Genomic DNA, 14938 nt, shown 5'->3' with positions numbered 1-14938 from the left:
TTTTGGGATGTCACAGTTTTACTTTTAGATGGAAGATGTGTTTTATTTGTTCTTTTTTATTTTAAGATACAGAGGTACCCTGAAACTCGATGTCAATTGGTTCTGGGAGTGCCGTTGAGTTTAAAAGGCGTTGAGTTTCAAGGTATTTTTTCCCATAGGGATGTTTGGGAAATCTGTTAATGTGTTCCATGGTCCCGTGGAACTGCATATATTTAGTTTTTGTCACTTATACACTGAAAATAATACAAATATAAAATAAAAACAGTGAAATAAAAACACTTTCTCAGAACCCTGAGCTGTAACACAAGTTTAAAAGTGAAACAGTGAGGAAAATACAGCTAAACACAGATACATGTGGAGCTTTCAGAGTGAGTCTGACGGTTATTTCACACAATTGCAGATTCGTCTCATATTCACACTTTGATGACGTTTTACCGCACCGCTCAAGCCGAGCGCTGAACAAAGCGACTGTTCATTGTTAATTTGAAATTAAATAAATACATTTTAAAAAAACAAACTGAACACATTGGCTTGGTTTCACAGACAGGGATTAAGCCTCGTCCTAGACTACACAGAATTTTGAATGGAGATTGTCCATTTAAAGCAAAATGTAGTCCTGGACTAGCCTTAATCCCTGTCTGGGAAACCAACCCATTGAGTTTAAGGGAAACGTTGGGTATAAGGGTACAAATTTCTCGACGAAGGGCATCGAGTTTCAAAGATTTTGAGTTTAGGGGGCGTTGAGTTACAAGGCAAGATTTTTTTGGAAAGATGGAATCTCATGACAGCGCCACGTTGAAAGTCCCAGAGCTCGTCATTATGATACATTCTACGTTCAGCTCTCTTTGATTTGCAGAACCACACGTATTGTTTTTCACTCTGTCTGGATCTGTCTTTTATGTATTTACTCTGCATCCTGTCTGTTTTACAGGTGGTTTTGTTGTCTGAGGGCTTGAGCTCGCAGCTCTGCCGCAGTCAGGATGTGGAAAAAGCCCTTGATCCTCTAACTCTGAGATTAAGGTATGCGTTCAGATGGGCTGCAATACGGTGACGTGACTGCAAATAGCGTTATCTTTATCCTTCTGTAAATTTACCATAGAAGCAGAACAACAATTAAGTCCTAACTGGAACAGAACTGACTTTAGTGGGATAAAACTGAACTGTGAAGAAATTCTCACCTTTAAAATGCTGCATTACATTTACTGTGGACTTTTTTACCCAGTGACCTTTCCATGACCTTGAAATGTTCACACACTCAGCTAAACATTGTGGCTGAGTGTGTTGATGATATGTCATTGATATTGTAATATATTAAAATCACAATATACACTGATCAGCCATAACATTAAAACCACCTCCTTGTTTCTACGCTCACTGTCCATTTTATCAGCTCCACTTACCATAAAGAACTGAATGTAGTCAATCTGTTTCTCTGCATGCTTTGTTAGACCCTTTTCATGCTGTTCTTCAATGGTCAGGACCCCCACAGGACCACTACAGAGCAGGTATTATTTGGGTGGTGGATTGTTCTCAGCACTGCAGTGACAATGACATGGTGGTGGTGTGTTAGTGTGTGTTGTGCTGGTATGAGTGGATGAGACCCAGCAATGCTGATGGAGTTTTTAAACACCTCACTGTCACTGCTGAACTGAGAATAGTCCACCAACCAAAAACATGCAGCCAACAGCGCCCCGTGGGCAGCATCCTGTGACCACTGATGAAGGTCTAGAAGATGACCAACTCAAACAGCAGTAATAGATGAGCGATCGTCTCTGACTTTACATCTACAAGGTGGACCAACTAGGTAGGAGTGTATAATAGAGTGGCCAGTGAGTGGGCACAGTATTTAAAAACTCCAGCAGCGCTGCTGTGTCTGATCCACTCATACCAGCACAACACACACTAACACACCACCACCATGTCAGTGTCACTGCAGTGCTGAGAATGATCCACCACCTAAATTATACCTGCTCTGTGGTGGTCCTGTGGGGGTCCTGACCATTGAAGAACAGGGTGAAAGCAGGCTAAAAAAGTATGTAGAAAAACAGATGGACTACATTCAGTGATTGTTGAACTACAAAGTGCTTCTATATGGTAAGTGGAGCTGATAAAATGGACAGAGAGTGTAGAAACAAGGAGGTGGTTTTAATGTTATGGCTGATCAGTGTACTTTGTGGCAAACGACAGGGGTCAGCATAGTCCTAAAAATAATGGGATATATCCAAACTGGGACAATGTGTACATCAGCTTAAGATGGACATGACTGCCACAGTAGGGCTTGGGATTTTAAACATTTTGGTGGCTGGGTGGGTAGCACAGTCGCCTCACATCAAGAAGGTCCTGGGTTCGATTCTGAGGTGGAGCAGTTTGAGTGCTTTCTGTGTGGAGTTTGCATGTTCTCTACGTGTCTGCATAGGTTTTTTCCTACAGTCCAAAGACATGCAAGTGAGGTGAACTAAAATTGTCCATGACTGTGTTTGATATTAAACTTCATCAGTTAAACTGATGAATCTTGTGTAAGAAGTAACTACCTGTCCTGTCATGTATGTAACCAAAGTGTGTAAAACGACATTAAAATACTAATAAATACATAAATTTTCTGCATCTCTTCTTTTTCTGTGACTAAAAATTGAAATATATATTTTGCAGCATCAAAAAATATCGACCTGCTCAGATCAGCAGAAAACCAGCCCATTTCGGGTAGCGCGAGGGCCGCTGTTCTGTTTCTGGATCTCTGCGGCGGGGGCTGAGGCGATACGCCGGAGTTAATCAGCTCAGCTTGCCGCCTCTAAGTGCCTGTTATTGGGGCCTCTGATCCAATAACGACCAGGATTATGGCACTTTGCTTTTACATAATTTCATTTGGTTACACCCTGCAAAAGCACATTCGCATCTCCTCTCTGTGCTGACAGCTTGATGATCAGCAGGAACAGGCTGAGAAATGAACTCACCCCTATAAAAAAAATAACAGAATAATGTTGTCATCCTTTATCCAGGGCATTAGTTTTCTTATTAGTTTACTAATTAGTTTACTGTTCTTGTATGGCAGAATTAGTCTGCATAAATTCACTCACTTGGTTAATTATATTACCTCCTATTAAATGTCTGTAATATATCTTTATTACTGCTATTACAGTATAAACTAATTAAAATATTTTTTGTATTCAGATCCCTGCTGAGTGTAGAGTCTACCGGTGCTGATGTGACCATCGGTCGGACAGAGCTCACCCAGCTTATAGAACGATGTGAGGATGTGAAACAGAAGCTGCACAGGAATAATAAGGTAAGATACAAAACACAAGGATCAATAAACAAATAACAATTATGAGGGATCTTCAAAAAGTTTCCACACTTTTGTAGCCGCTCAGGTGGCGCAGCGGTAAAAAGAAACGCGCTGCAACCAGGGCTGGATTCTGAGAAGCGTGGTATCGAATCCAGCCTTGCTTTACCGGTTCGAAGCTGAGTGGCTATATGAGCAACGATTGGCCGGTTGCTCATGGGGGGTGGGACAAAGAACCGGATGTGGGTCTCTCTCTGTCAGAATGTGATTGCGTTCTCTGCCGGCTGATTGGAGGCGCTTACACAGAGATGGGAGAGGGTGCCCTTAGGGTGTGTCTCTCCGCATGCAACGCTAGGTGGCGCCAAACTCGTCAATGTGTGGGTGGCAAAGATGCATCTGGCTGCTGCTCGTGTTTCGGAGGGGATACGGGTTAGCTTCAATCACCTCCGTCAGGGCAGGGTTCGGCATAGACAGAGAGGAAGGACGATGCTAATTGAACAATTGGATGCGCTAAAAGGGGAGAAAAAGGGGTAAAAATTTAAAAATAAAAAAAAGTTTCCACACTTTTAAACTTGACATAATTTCTCTACATAGTCCCCTTCCGATGCATTTTTTCAGCGTCATACCAACTTTTTAAAGTTTTAAAAGCAGTAAATGTTTTTGGTTGAGCACGTAGCTGCTTTCACATGATCACATGAAAATCTTCTTCCCCTTAAAGCTTCTTTTTTTTTTTTTTATGCATTTTCTCCCCTTTTTCTCCCCCTTTTCTCCTCCTTTAGCGCGTCCAATTGCCCAGTTTGCATCACACCTCCTCTCTGCCTCTGCCGATCCTGCCCTGACCGAGGAGATCAAAGCTAACCCACATCCCCTCCGACACGTGAGCAGCAAGCCGTGTGCATCTTGCCACCCACACATTGACGAGTGTTGCGCCACCTAGCATTGCGTGCGGAGAGACACACCCTAAGAGCACTCCTTCCTCATCTCTGTGTAGGTGCCTCTAATCAGACAGCAGAGGTCATAACTTCACCATTCTGACAGAGTGAGACCCACTTCCGACCTTAGTCCCGCCCACCTGAACAACTGGCCAATCGTTCATATAGCTGCTCAGCCCTGGCCGGTAAGGCAGAGCTGGATTCGATACGACGTACTCGAGATGCAGCTCCGGTTGCAGCGTGTGCTTTTTACCGCTGCGCCACCTGAGCGGCCTTAAAGCTTCTCTGAGCGTCCAAAAAAGTGGAAATCAGATGTCGCTAAATCCGGACTATAAGCTCTCTCTCAGTTTCTCAGACACGACCAGTTACTACTCCTCCCACCCTCACAGTTTTCAACCAAAATATCAAAGTGCGGAAACTTTTTGATGTTCCTTAGTAGTTATGCATATGTTCTGACAATGTACGACAATTGTGGGAGTGGGATATTCCACTAGCACACAAGCACTGGGATTCTGAACTCTCCGAATTTGAATCTCAGCTCTGCTACCGGTTGGCTGGGCGCCCCCTAGCCGGCACAGTCTGCTGCGTGGAAAAAGACCTAAAGACTAAAAGGGGGTGGGGTCTTCAATGCTGTGTAAGAACAAGAGGCATCTGTACAGAGATGGAGGAATGCGGGGTTGGTGTGTTACTCTTCGTGTGTGAAACTAGCCTCACGCGCGAAGTATGAGCGAATAAGAAGGAGTGGCCGGGGTCTCCAGCAGCGGAAGACTAAATGGCTCCACAAAATTGGGAGAAAAAGGGAGAAAATGCATAAATAAAATAAAACAAAAAAAAGAAAATGCTTAGAAGAGAAAATTTTCAAGATGGGCGACACAGTGGCTCGGTGGGTAGCACTGTCGCCTCACAGCAAGAAGGTCCTGGGTTCGATCCCCAGACGGAGCGGTCCGGGTCCTTTCTGTGCAGAGTGTGCGAGCATGATCTTCCCGTGTCTGTGTGGGTTTCCTCCGGGAGCTCCGGTTTCCTCCCACAGTCCAAATACATGCAGTCAGGTTAATTGGAGACACTAAATTGCCCTGTAGGTGAATGGGTGTGTGTATGTGTGTGTGTGCCCTGCGATGGACTGGCGGCCCGTCCAGGGTGTTAATGTGTGCCTTGCGCCCATTGAAAAGCTGGAATAGGCTCCAGCACCCACCCCACCCCCCCGCGACCCTGACTGGATAAGCAGTTAAGAAAGTGAGTGAGTGAGAATTTAGAAGCTACAAATCTAGGGTTGCGGAACATGTCACCTCAGATGGAAATTCATCAACCTGAAACAGTGTGTAGATCTAAAAAAGATTTATCCTCATGACTGATCCAGGCCCTATTCATCATCTGCTATCTGTTCCCACGGTAACGTATCAGTTTCCATCATTCATCGTACTCTGATACGATGCTCCCGGTTTTCCGCCTCTCCTCCCGCCTAGATAATAACATGCCAGAATGATAGAAAGTCCCGTTAAATAACAGGGCAGGTGTTATTACATGCTGTGTCGTTGGGAGGAGGATTTGTATACCTGTCAGTATGAAAGAACGGTGGCGGCCCGTGAGGTTTCATTTTTGACGTGAATGTCTTGCTGTAAATGTATGAGAAGCATCTTGTGTGTGCAGATTTTATTTTATTATCTGCTGCGTGTCGTCCATTCTGTGGGGTGAGAGGGACTTCAAAGCGGTCACAAATAAAAATCCAAACACACAGTGCGTCTGACCAGAGTTCTTCTGATTCTGTTCGAAAATGATTAGCATTAGCATCTGCATTTGACCAGCGCGATGTTGAAGACGTTGAAGTTGTTTTTCATGCTCATGGTGTCCTGGTCAGGTTCTGGCTCCACCAGGCGTCTTCGTGGCTGAGTTGCTGTCGTTCCCAATAGCTTTCACTTTGTTATAATACCACTGACAGTTGACTGTGGAATATTTAGTAGCGAGGAAATTTCATGACTGGACTTGTTGCACAGGTGGCATCCTATCATGGTACCACGCTGGAATTCACTGAGCTCCTAGGAGCGGACTACTTTGTATATATCTTCTATTTTCTGGACTTCTTTTTGTGTATATATCTATCTATATCTTTTGTGTATATATCTATTCTATTTTCTGGACTTCTTTTTGTGTATACATCTATCTATACATCTATATCTTTTGTGTATATATCTATTCTATTTTCTGGACTTCTTTTTGGGTATACATCTATCTATACATCTATATCTTTTGTGTATATATCTATTCTATTTTCTGGACTTCTTTTTGGGTATACATCTATCTATACATCTATATCTTTTGTGTATATATCTATTCTATTTTCTGGACTTCTTTTTGGGTATATATCTATTCTATTTTCTGGACTTTTTGTGTATATATCTATCTATATCTTTTGTTTATATATCTATTCTATATTCTGGACTTCTTTTTGTGTATACATCTATCTATACATCTATCTATATCTTTTGTGTATATATCTATTCTATTTTCTGGACTTCTTTTTGTGTATACATCTATCTATCTTTTGTGTATATCTCTATTATATTTTCTGGACTTCTTTTTGGGTATATATCTTCTATTTTCTGGACTTCTTTTTTGTGTATACATCTATCTATATCTTGTGTATATATCTATTCTATTTTCTGGACTTCTTTTTGTGTATACATCTATCTATATCTTTTGTGTATATATCTATTCTATTTTCTGGACTTCTTTTTGTGTATACATCTATCTATACATCTATATCTTTTGTGTATATATCTATTCTATTTTCTGGACTTCTTTTTGTGTATACATCTATCTATACATCTATATCTTTTGTGTATATATCTATTCTATTTTCTGGACTTCTTTTTGGGTATATATCTATTCTATTTTCTGGACTTTTTGTGTATATATCTATCTATATCTTTTGTTTATATATCTATTCTATATTCTGGACTTCTTTTTGTGTATACATCTATCTATACATCTATCTATATCTTTTGTGTATATATCTATTCTATTTTCTGGACTTCTTTTTGTGTATATATCTATTCTATTTTCTGGACTTCTTTTTGTGTATACATCTATCTATATCTTTTGTGTATATATCTATTATATTTTCTGGACTTCTTTTTGGGTATATATCTATTCTATTTTCTGGACTTTTTGTGTATATATCTATCTATATCTTTTGTTTATATATCTATTCTATATTCTGGACTTCTTTTTGTGTATACATCTATCTATACATCTATCTATATCTTTTGTGTATATATCTATTCTATTTTCTGGACTTCTTTTTGTGTATATATCTATTCTATTTTCTGGACTTCTTTTTTGTGTATACATCTATCTATATCTTGTGTATATATCTATTCTATTTTCTGGACTTCTTTTTGTGTATACATCTATCTATATCTTGTGTATATATCTATTCTATTTTCTGGACTTCTTTTTGGGTATATATCTTCTATTTTCTGGACTTCTTTTTGTGTATATATCTATCTATATCTTTTGTGTATATATCTATTCTATTTTCTGGACTTCTTTTTGTGTATATATCTATCTATATCTTTTGTGTATATATCTTCTATTTTCTGGACTTCTTTTTGTGTATACATCTATTCTATATCTGAATCTCGTTACAGATATATTAAAAAAATGCCCCTTTGACTGAATGGGCACAGATTTCAACAGATTCATTTCAAAATCGTGGGGGAAGTGTGGAAGAGTGGGTGGTAAAATAATTTACTTTTGTACTAAATTTGCTTTTAACATTTGGATTATTTGAACTTTTATAAACCGTATTAATTGCTGACTTGTGATTTATACTGTCGTAAGCAGGCAGTTGTGTTGATGTGCATGCTTCACGATGCCTCTTTCCACCCTGAACTCCCCCGGCTCGGTTGCACTGTTGTCCTTTTTCCCCCATCGAGGCAGAACAGGTGGAATCTCAGTTGAGTGGTGCTTTCACAATCCAGCATAAGTGAAGTAATTACAGCTTCCATCTGCTGTGTGTTAAACACTGTACTGTAAACATTGTTACAAGTTAAATGAAGTGAGACAAGCACTACATCTCCTACATTCACGCTGGTGACTGTGTAGAGCTTTTTTTAAATTAAATTTATACATCCTCTCTTCACAGTTCAGATACAGTAATGACTGTATGTTTGTTTGTTTTTTACCTGCAGGGGTGATGTGGTCAGTGTAGAGTGATGGGTAATTTTAGCACTTATTTATGCTAAAAGCTTTGCCAGACGTGCCCACGTTTGCAGTTGTGTTTGTTAAAAATGCTGGATTCATGTTTAGTTACTGATTTTGTGCTCTTGTGGTTGTGAAGCCAATCAAGATACTGATTACGAAGTTTCACAATTGATGTTGTTTTACTTTTCTTGTAATTAACATGGAATAAACACGGGAGTGTTTTTAAAAGAAGTCCCCCCCCCCCCAATGGACTTATAGGTGGGTAACACTGTCACCTCACAGCAAGAATGGCCTGGGTTCGATCCGTAGGTGGGGTGGTCTGGGTCCTTTCTGAGTGGAGTTTGCATGTTCTCCCTATGTCTGTTTGGGTTTCCTCCCACAGAGATACAAAATTGTGCATGACTGTGTGTTTGACATTAAAACTTGTGAACTGATGAATTTTGTGTAACCAGTAACCTGGCCTGTCATGAATGTAACCGAAGTGTGTAAAACATGATGTTAAAATCTTAATAAATAAATAAAAATGTAAAACAAGATATTCTTTATGTTCTTATAGAGCTTGCTTTGTCCACAGGGACACAGTCACGCTGAAACAGGGAAGGGCCTTCCCTAAACTGTTGGAAGTGCATAATTTTCTTTATATAACTGATTTCAAACCATCAGATACAATTGTAAACTAGGAGTCTACAAATGTCATTAATTAAAGTTTTTGTGTATGTATGATTTGTCTGATTGTATCAGGTTGGAATTCTTGTAAATCTGAGCATAACAGCTTCACAACCTGTTGGATGTTTTAAGTGTCCATATTTACATTTACATTTACATTTTCAGCATTTAGCAGACGCTTTTATCCAAAGCGACTTACACAATGAGCAACTTAGGGTTAAGGGCCTTGCTCAGGGACCCAACAGTGGCAACTTGGTGGTGGCGGGGCTTGAACCGGCAACCTTCTGTTTACTAGTCCAGTACCTTAACCACTGAGCTATCACTGGCCCTGTGTACATATATACTTATGGTGCTGGACTTTTTGACCATTAAGCTGAGCGTACAGCGCCCTGTAGGCAGCGTCCTGTGACCGCTGATGAAGGTCTAGAAGATGGCCAACTCAAACAGCAGCAATAGATGAGCGATCGTCTCTGACTTTACATCTACAAGGAGGACCAACTAGGTAGGAGTGTCTAATAGAGTGGACAGTGAGTGGAAACAGTATTTAAAAACTCCAGCAGTGCTGCTGTGTCTGATCCACTCATACCAGCACAACACACACAAACACACCACCACCATGTCAGTGTCACTGCAGTGCTGAGAATGATCCACCACCCAAATAATACCTGCTCTGTGGTGGTCCTGACCATTGAAGAACAGAGTAAAAGCAGGTTAAAAAAGCATGTAGAGAAATAGATGGACTACAGTCAGTAATTGTAGACATACAAAGTGCTTCTATACGGTAAGTGGAGCTGATAAAATGGACAGTGAGTGTAGAAACAAGGAGGTGGTTTTAATGTTATGGCTGATCAGTGTAAGCTCTTGTAGTACTCAGAATGATGGAAGGCATCTCAAATACTGACCTTGTTCTTTCTTTCCTGATCTATGTCTACAGAAGGGATGTCTGTGTAGTGGAGTTTAGGCTTCACCTGACACAACCATATAAAAAATGTGTGAGATGAAATTCTAAACAATTTCTAATATGCTTTGATGCACAAATCACATTTTCACAGATATAGAGTTGCGTTGAGTTTTGGCATTCTGGTCTACAAATAAAGGTAATTGTGCTTTCTGCCACCTTGTTCATGCTTAAAGAAGATTACTTGTAGATATTTTTTGTGCTTAATCAGATGAGGAACGTAGAGTTTTGCTTCCTACCGAGAGCGTTTTTTTGGTCTGGCCTTGAGGATGAAGGGAGGACGTGTTTTGTATTGCTCCGCTGAGGCCATATTCGGTGCGAGGACTGTTCTTCATCTTCTACACATCTGGATTCCATCAAATTAGGGATTCACCTCGTTAGACTCTTGCTGTTTCTGTAACACCCCTGATGTGCATCAGAAGGATGATATCCATAATTGTGGGCACCATGGGGTGCAGCCCACACCGAGTGCCTCATAGAGGTCATATTGTTCATTATGTTGGGATCCTCTGTGACCGGTTTATTGACTGTGACCTTTATGGAACTCGGAAGCCCCTTGGTGCATCGTGAAACGTCAAGGGCACAGCGAGTTTCAGTGGTGACTGAAAGAAAGCAACACATACAAGCAAAGTCTATGAGGCATGTGATATTTAATTCAGCGTCACACTTATGACTGTGTGACTTCTGTCAGATACGGACCACAGCTGCAGCCCGGAGCTCTGCCGGCCTTAATGAGCTGAAAATTACCTTATGCCAAATCCTAAGAGAATTCCATGGCTTTAGTTGAAAGGTGTCTAATGCTGAGAAACTACGCAGTCATATCATTATGACCACTTCCTACTTTCAATGTTTCGTGAGCTGGCTTGGTGGATATATAAGGTGTCCGATAGGCTGTCTGCACACATATCCTTCATTGCTGTCATGGGTAAAAGTACCATGGGTAAAATTGTCTTCCCTGGGGTGGAAGGGATCTTCCAGCAAGACAATGCGACATGTCACACGGCTTGAAATGTCCAACACTGGTTGGAGGAGCATGACCAAGACTTCCAAGTACTACCCTGGCCCGCTAATTCCCGAGACTTGAACCAAACTGAGCATCCGTTGGACCATCTTGATCATTGTGTTTGCTCTATGGATCCTCCCCCACTCCACTGCAGTCAGCATTGCTCCAGATACCTGTGACAACCTACCAGGACCTGATTGAGTCACTCCCAGCAGCGGTTACTCTGAATATAAGCTGGTGATCATAATAATGTGACTCGACTGTGTATTAAGAAATAGTATACATATTAATAAAATACAGCTTTTAATGTTTATATGTACAGTTTTTGGCTGCTATCATATTTCTTAGGGTTGCCACAGTGGATCATTCTGGTACACATACCTGATTTGACAGTTTTATGCTGGATGCCCTTCCTAATGCAACCCTGTTTATTTTATACTGACTGAGAGCGCACTGACAGGTGCATCATTCATTGTCTTTGTAGATGCCTGACCGACTGGTAGGTCAAGCTAGTGGCTGGTGTGATTTACAGTTGTGCAACCTGAGCACCCATCAATGAACAAAATAAGAATTCTGTTTAGTTATTTAGGCATATGGGAAAGAAAGAACTTGGCCATGTAGGTAAAAAAGAACCCAATGGCCTGTCTGAAATTGGGGTCAATTGTTCACATTTCTATACAATGACTGCCTAAAGCATACAGCCAAAACAACACTCAAATGGATTCTGGAAAAGTCTTTGAAAATCATTGGGTTGACCAGCGTAAGCCCAGGTTTTAAACCCCATCAAACATTGGTGGAAAGACCTGAAGCTGTCAGCTCACAGATGCTCACCATCCAATCTGATGGAGATTGAGAAGATCTGTTATGAAGAATGACCTAAACTGCTTAAATCTAGGTGTGTAAAGCTTGTAGAGACTAAACCAAGAAGACTTCAGGTCCTACTTGAAGGGGAGTCTATGTAATTTTGGCATTTTAGAGTGTTAACTTACGCCTTAGTAAGCCTAGATGGGGTCACATTGCATTTAAGTGAGAAGCGTATGGGACGGGAAAATCGGTAGGATGTTGACATATGGGAAATTCCTTGTGATGTCATATAGATCTACTTCTAACTGCCTACGTCTGGTCTTTAAGAATGGACACATTTGATTTGCCTACCTCAAAAATGCAAAGGTCAACAGACGGCAACTATGAAAGATTCTGATTCAGTTGTAGATGCAGATCCTGCTTGAGTAGACCCTGGTGAGGAAGCTCCTACCACCAGTTCACCAGAAGTAAACCTACTACATCAACCAAAGTCAGAAAATACCAAGATATTCACCTTAATCATGGATTCATTGAATTTCCTATTAGCAAGAAGACAAAACCTTTTGTAATCCTTGATGAAAGTGTAAGAATAATATCACAACCCAGGTCAAGAGGGTCACAGAAAGTGGTGAATGGTAGCTGGAGATGAAGAAGAAAAGTCTGTATTAATAGAAGTTGTGTACTTCATAAGAGAGAGAAAACTAAGTGAGGTATGGCTATAGTTTGGGTTCTCATCCATCCAGAGAAGAAGGATTCTGATGAAAAAAGTGCATTCTGGTGATAAGACTCTGACCCCGGTGGGTGCAGGCCATCTGGATATATTGCTGCACCCAGCATCTGCAGGAGCTCATTTGTGAGGAGAAAGCGAGACAGGCTGAGAAGGAACTAAGCAGATTCTGGCTGGTGCTGCTGTGCAGGGTCCATGCCTGACACATGGATCACTGTAATTACTGGGCAGTCCGGGCTTGGTTATTAGTTTAGAGAATGTCAGGGGCGTATATCAAACCCAATTTTCTCTAGAGCTTGAGAGGTCACTCATCTTCCGCTGCCTCTTTGCTTGCTGCAGAGCAGCAGGGTGGCCTCCATTAATATCGTCCAAATAAGACATTGTGATTCTGTTCTTTTTGTTTTGTTGTGCTTTTAGCAGAACTGGATTGTTGGCCAAAAACACATTACTTATTAAGCGAGATGGTAAGCATGCAATTAAATCTTCATTAGAGGCTCAGCTTTCACGCTTATGTGGTGTGATACAGTGAGCAGTACTGTGAGTTTATGATCAGAGAAGATCTTTATAGCTGTAGACCATAAAACTCTGATGGCTTTTATGTTGCAGGCTCTGAATTGATTATTAATAAAGATTGTGTGTTTTAGATAGTCAGACAGCTCATTAAGATGTTTGTAAATGTGTGTGTGTGTCTTTGTGTTCATACTGAGCTCAATACACTGGGTGGAGCTGACTAGAAGATAAGACCAAGATGTATGTTTTGTGTACAGTATATTGACTCGTGATTTGACTCGGACTCTAGCCTAAAGACTTGTGACTTGACTCGGACTCTAGCCTAAAGACTCGTGACTTGACTCGGACTCTAACCTAAAGACTCGTGACTTGACTCGGTCTCTAGCCTAAAGACTCGTGACTTGACTCGGACTCTAACCTAAAGACTCGTGACTTGACTCGGACTCTAACCTAAAGACTCGTGACTTGACTCGGACTCTAACCTAAAGACTCGTGACTTGACTCGGACTCTAACCTAAAGACTCGTGACTTGACTCGGACTCTAGCCTAAAGACTCGTGACTTGACTCGGACTCTAACCTAAAGACTCGTGACTTGACTCGGACTCTAACCTAAAGACTCGTGACTTGACTCGGACTCTAGCCTAAAGACTCGTGACTTGACTCGGACTCTAACCTAAAGACTCGTGACTTGACTCGAACTCTAACCTAAAGACTCGTGACTTGACTCGAACTCTAGCCTAAAGACTCGTGACTTGACTCAGACTCTAACCTAAAGACTCGTGACTTGGCTCGAACTCTAGCCTAAAGACTCGTGACTTGACTAAAACTCTAACCTAAAGACTCGTGACTTGACTCGGACTCTAGCCTAAAGACTCGTGACTTGACTCTGACTCTAACCTAAAGACTCGTGACTTGACTCGGACTCTAGCCTAAAGACTCGTGACTTGACTCGGACTCTAACCTAAAGACTCGTGACTTGACTCGGACTCTAACCTAAAGACTCGTGACTTGACTCTGACTCTAACCTTAAGACTCGTGACTTGACTCGGACTCTAACCTAAAGACTCGTGACTTGACTCAGACTCTAGCCTAAAGACTCGTGACTTGACTCGGACTCTAACCTAAAGACTCGTGACTTGACTCGGACTCTAACCTAAAGACTCGTGACTTGACTCGGACTCTAGCCTAAAGACTCGTGACTTGACTCGGACTCTAACCTAAAGACTCGTGACTTGACTCGAACTCTAACCTAAAGACTCGTGACTTGACTCGAACTCTAGCCTAAAGACTCGTGACTTGACTCAAACTCTAACCTAAAGACTCGTGACTTGACTCAGACTCTAGCCTAAAGACTCGTGACTTGACTCGGACTCTAGCCTAAAGACTCGTGACTTGACTCTGACTCTAACCTAAAGACTCGTGACTTGACTCTGACTCTAACCTTAAGACTCGTGACTTGACTCTGACTCTAACCTTAAGACTCGTGACTTGACTCGAACTCTAGTCTAAAGACTCGTGACTTGACTCAGACTCGTATTTTGTGACTTGTGAACAACTCTGCCTTAAACCCGACGTTTCTCTTAAACTCGACGTGTTCAGCTTTTAAAAAAAAATATTTCTTTATTTAATTTCAAATTAACAGTATTCAACGCTTGGCTTGAGCTGTGCAGTAAAACGTCATCAAAGTGCACATATGAGACAAATCTGCACTTGTGTGGAATAACCGTCAAATTCACTCTAAAAGCATCCACATGTATCTTTAGCTGGATTTTCTTCACTTTTAAACTTGTGTTAAAGCTCGAGGTTCTGAGAAATTGTGAGAATCAGCTTTTCAGAATCTAAAACGCTTATTTA

The 14938-nt window shown here is 41.2% G+C and overlaps 1 protein-coding gene across 2 annotated transcripts in view; it reads left to right on the top strand.

Annotated features, from left to right (window-relative positions):
* LOC134335417 (uncharacterized) overlaps positions 1-14938 on the top strand; it is a 70078-nt gene that overhangs the window by 15719 nt on the left and 39421 nt on the right. For both annotated transcript variants that reach the window (XM_063017941.1, XM_063017940.1), the window contains exons 5-6: positions 932-1020; positions 3169-3283. In XM_063017941.1, the coding sequence (XP_062874011.1) occupies positions 932-1020; positions 3169-3283 (204 nt within the window). The remainder of the gene's footprint in view (positions 1-931; positions 1021-3168; positions 3284-14938) is intronic.

This window comes from Trichomycterus rosablanca, chromosome 21 (genome assembly GCF_030014385.1).
Source record: "Trichomycterus rosablanca isolate fTriRos1 chromosome 21, fTriRos1.hap1, whole genome shotgun sequence".
NCBI lineage: Eukaryota > Metazoa > Chordata > Actinopteri > Siluriformes > Trichomycteridae > Trichomycterus > Trichomycterus rosablanca.
The sequence above is the reverse complement of the archived record's forward strand: the minus strand, read 5'-3'. Positions and strand labels throughout refer to the sequence as shown.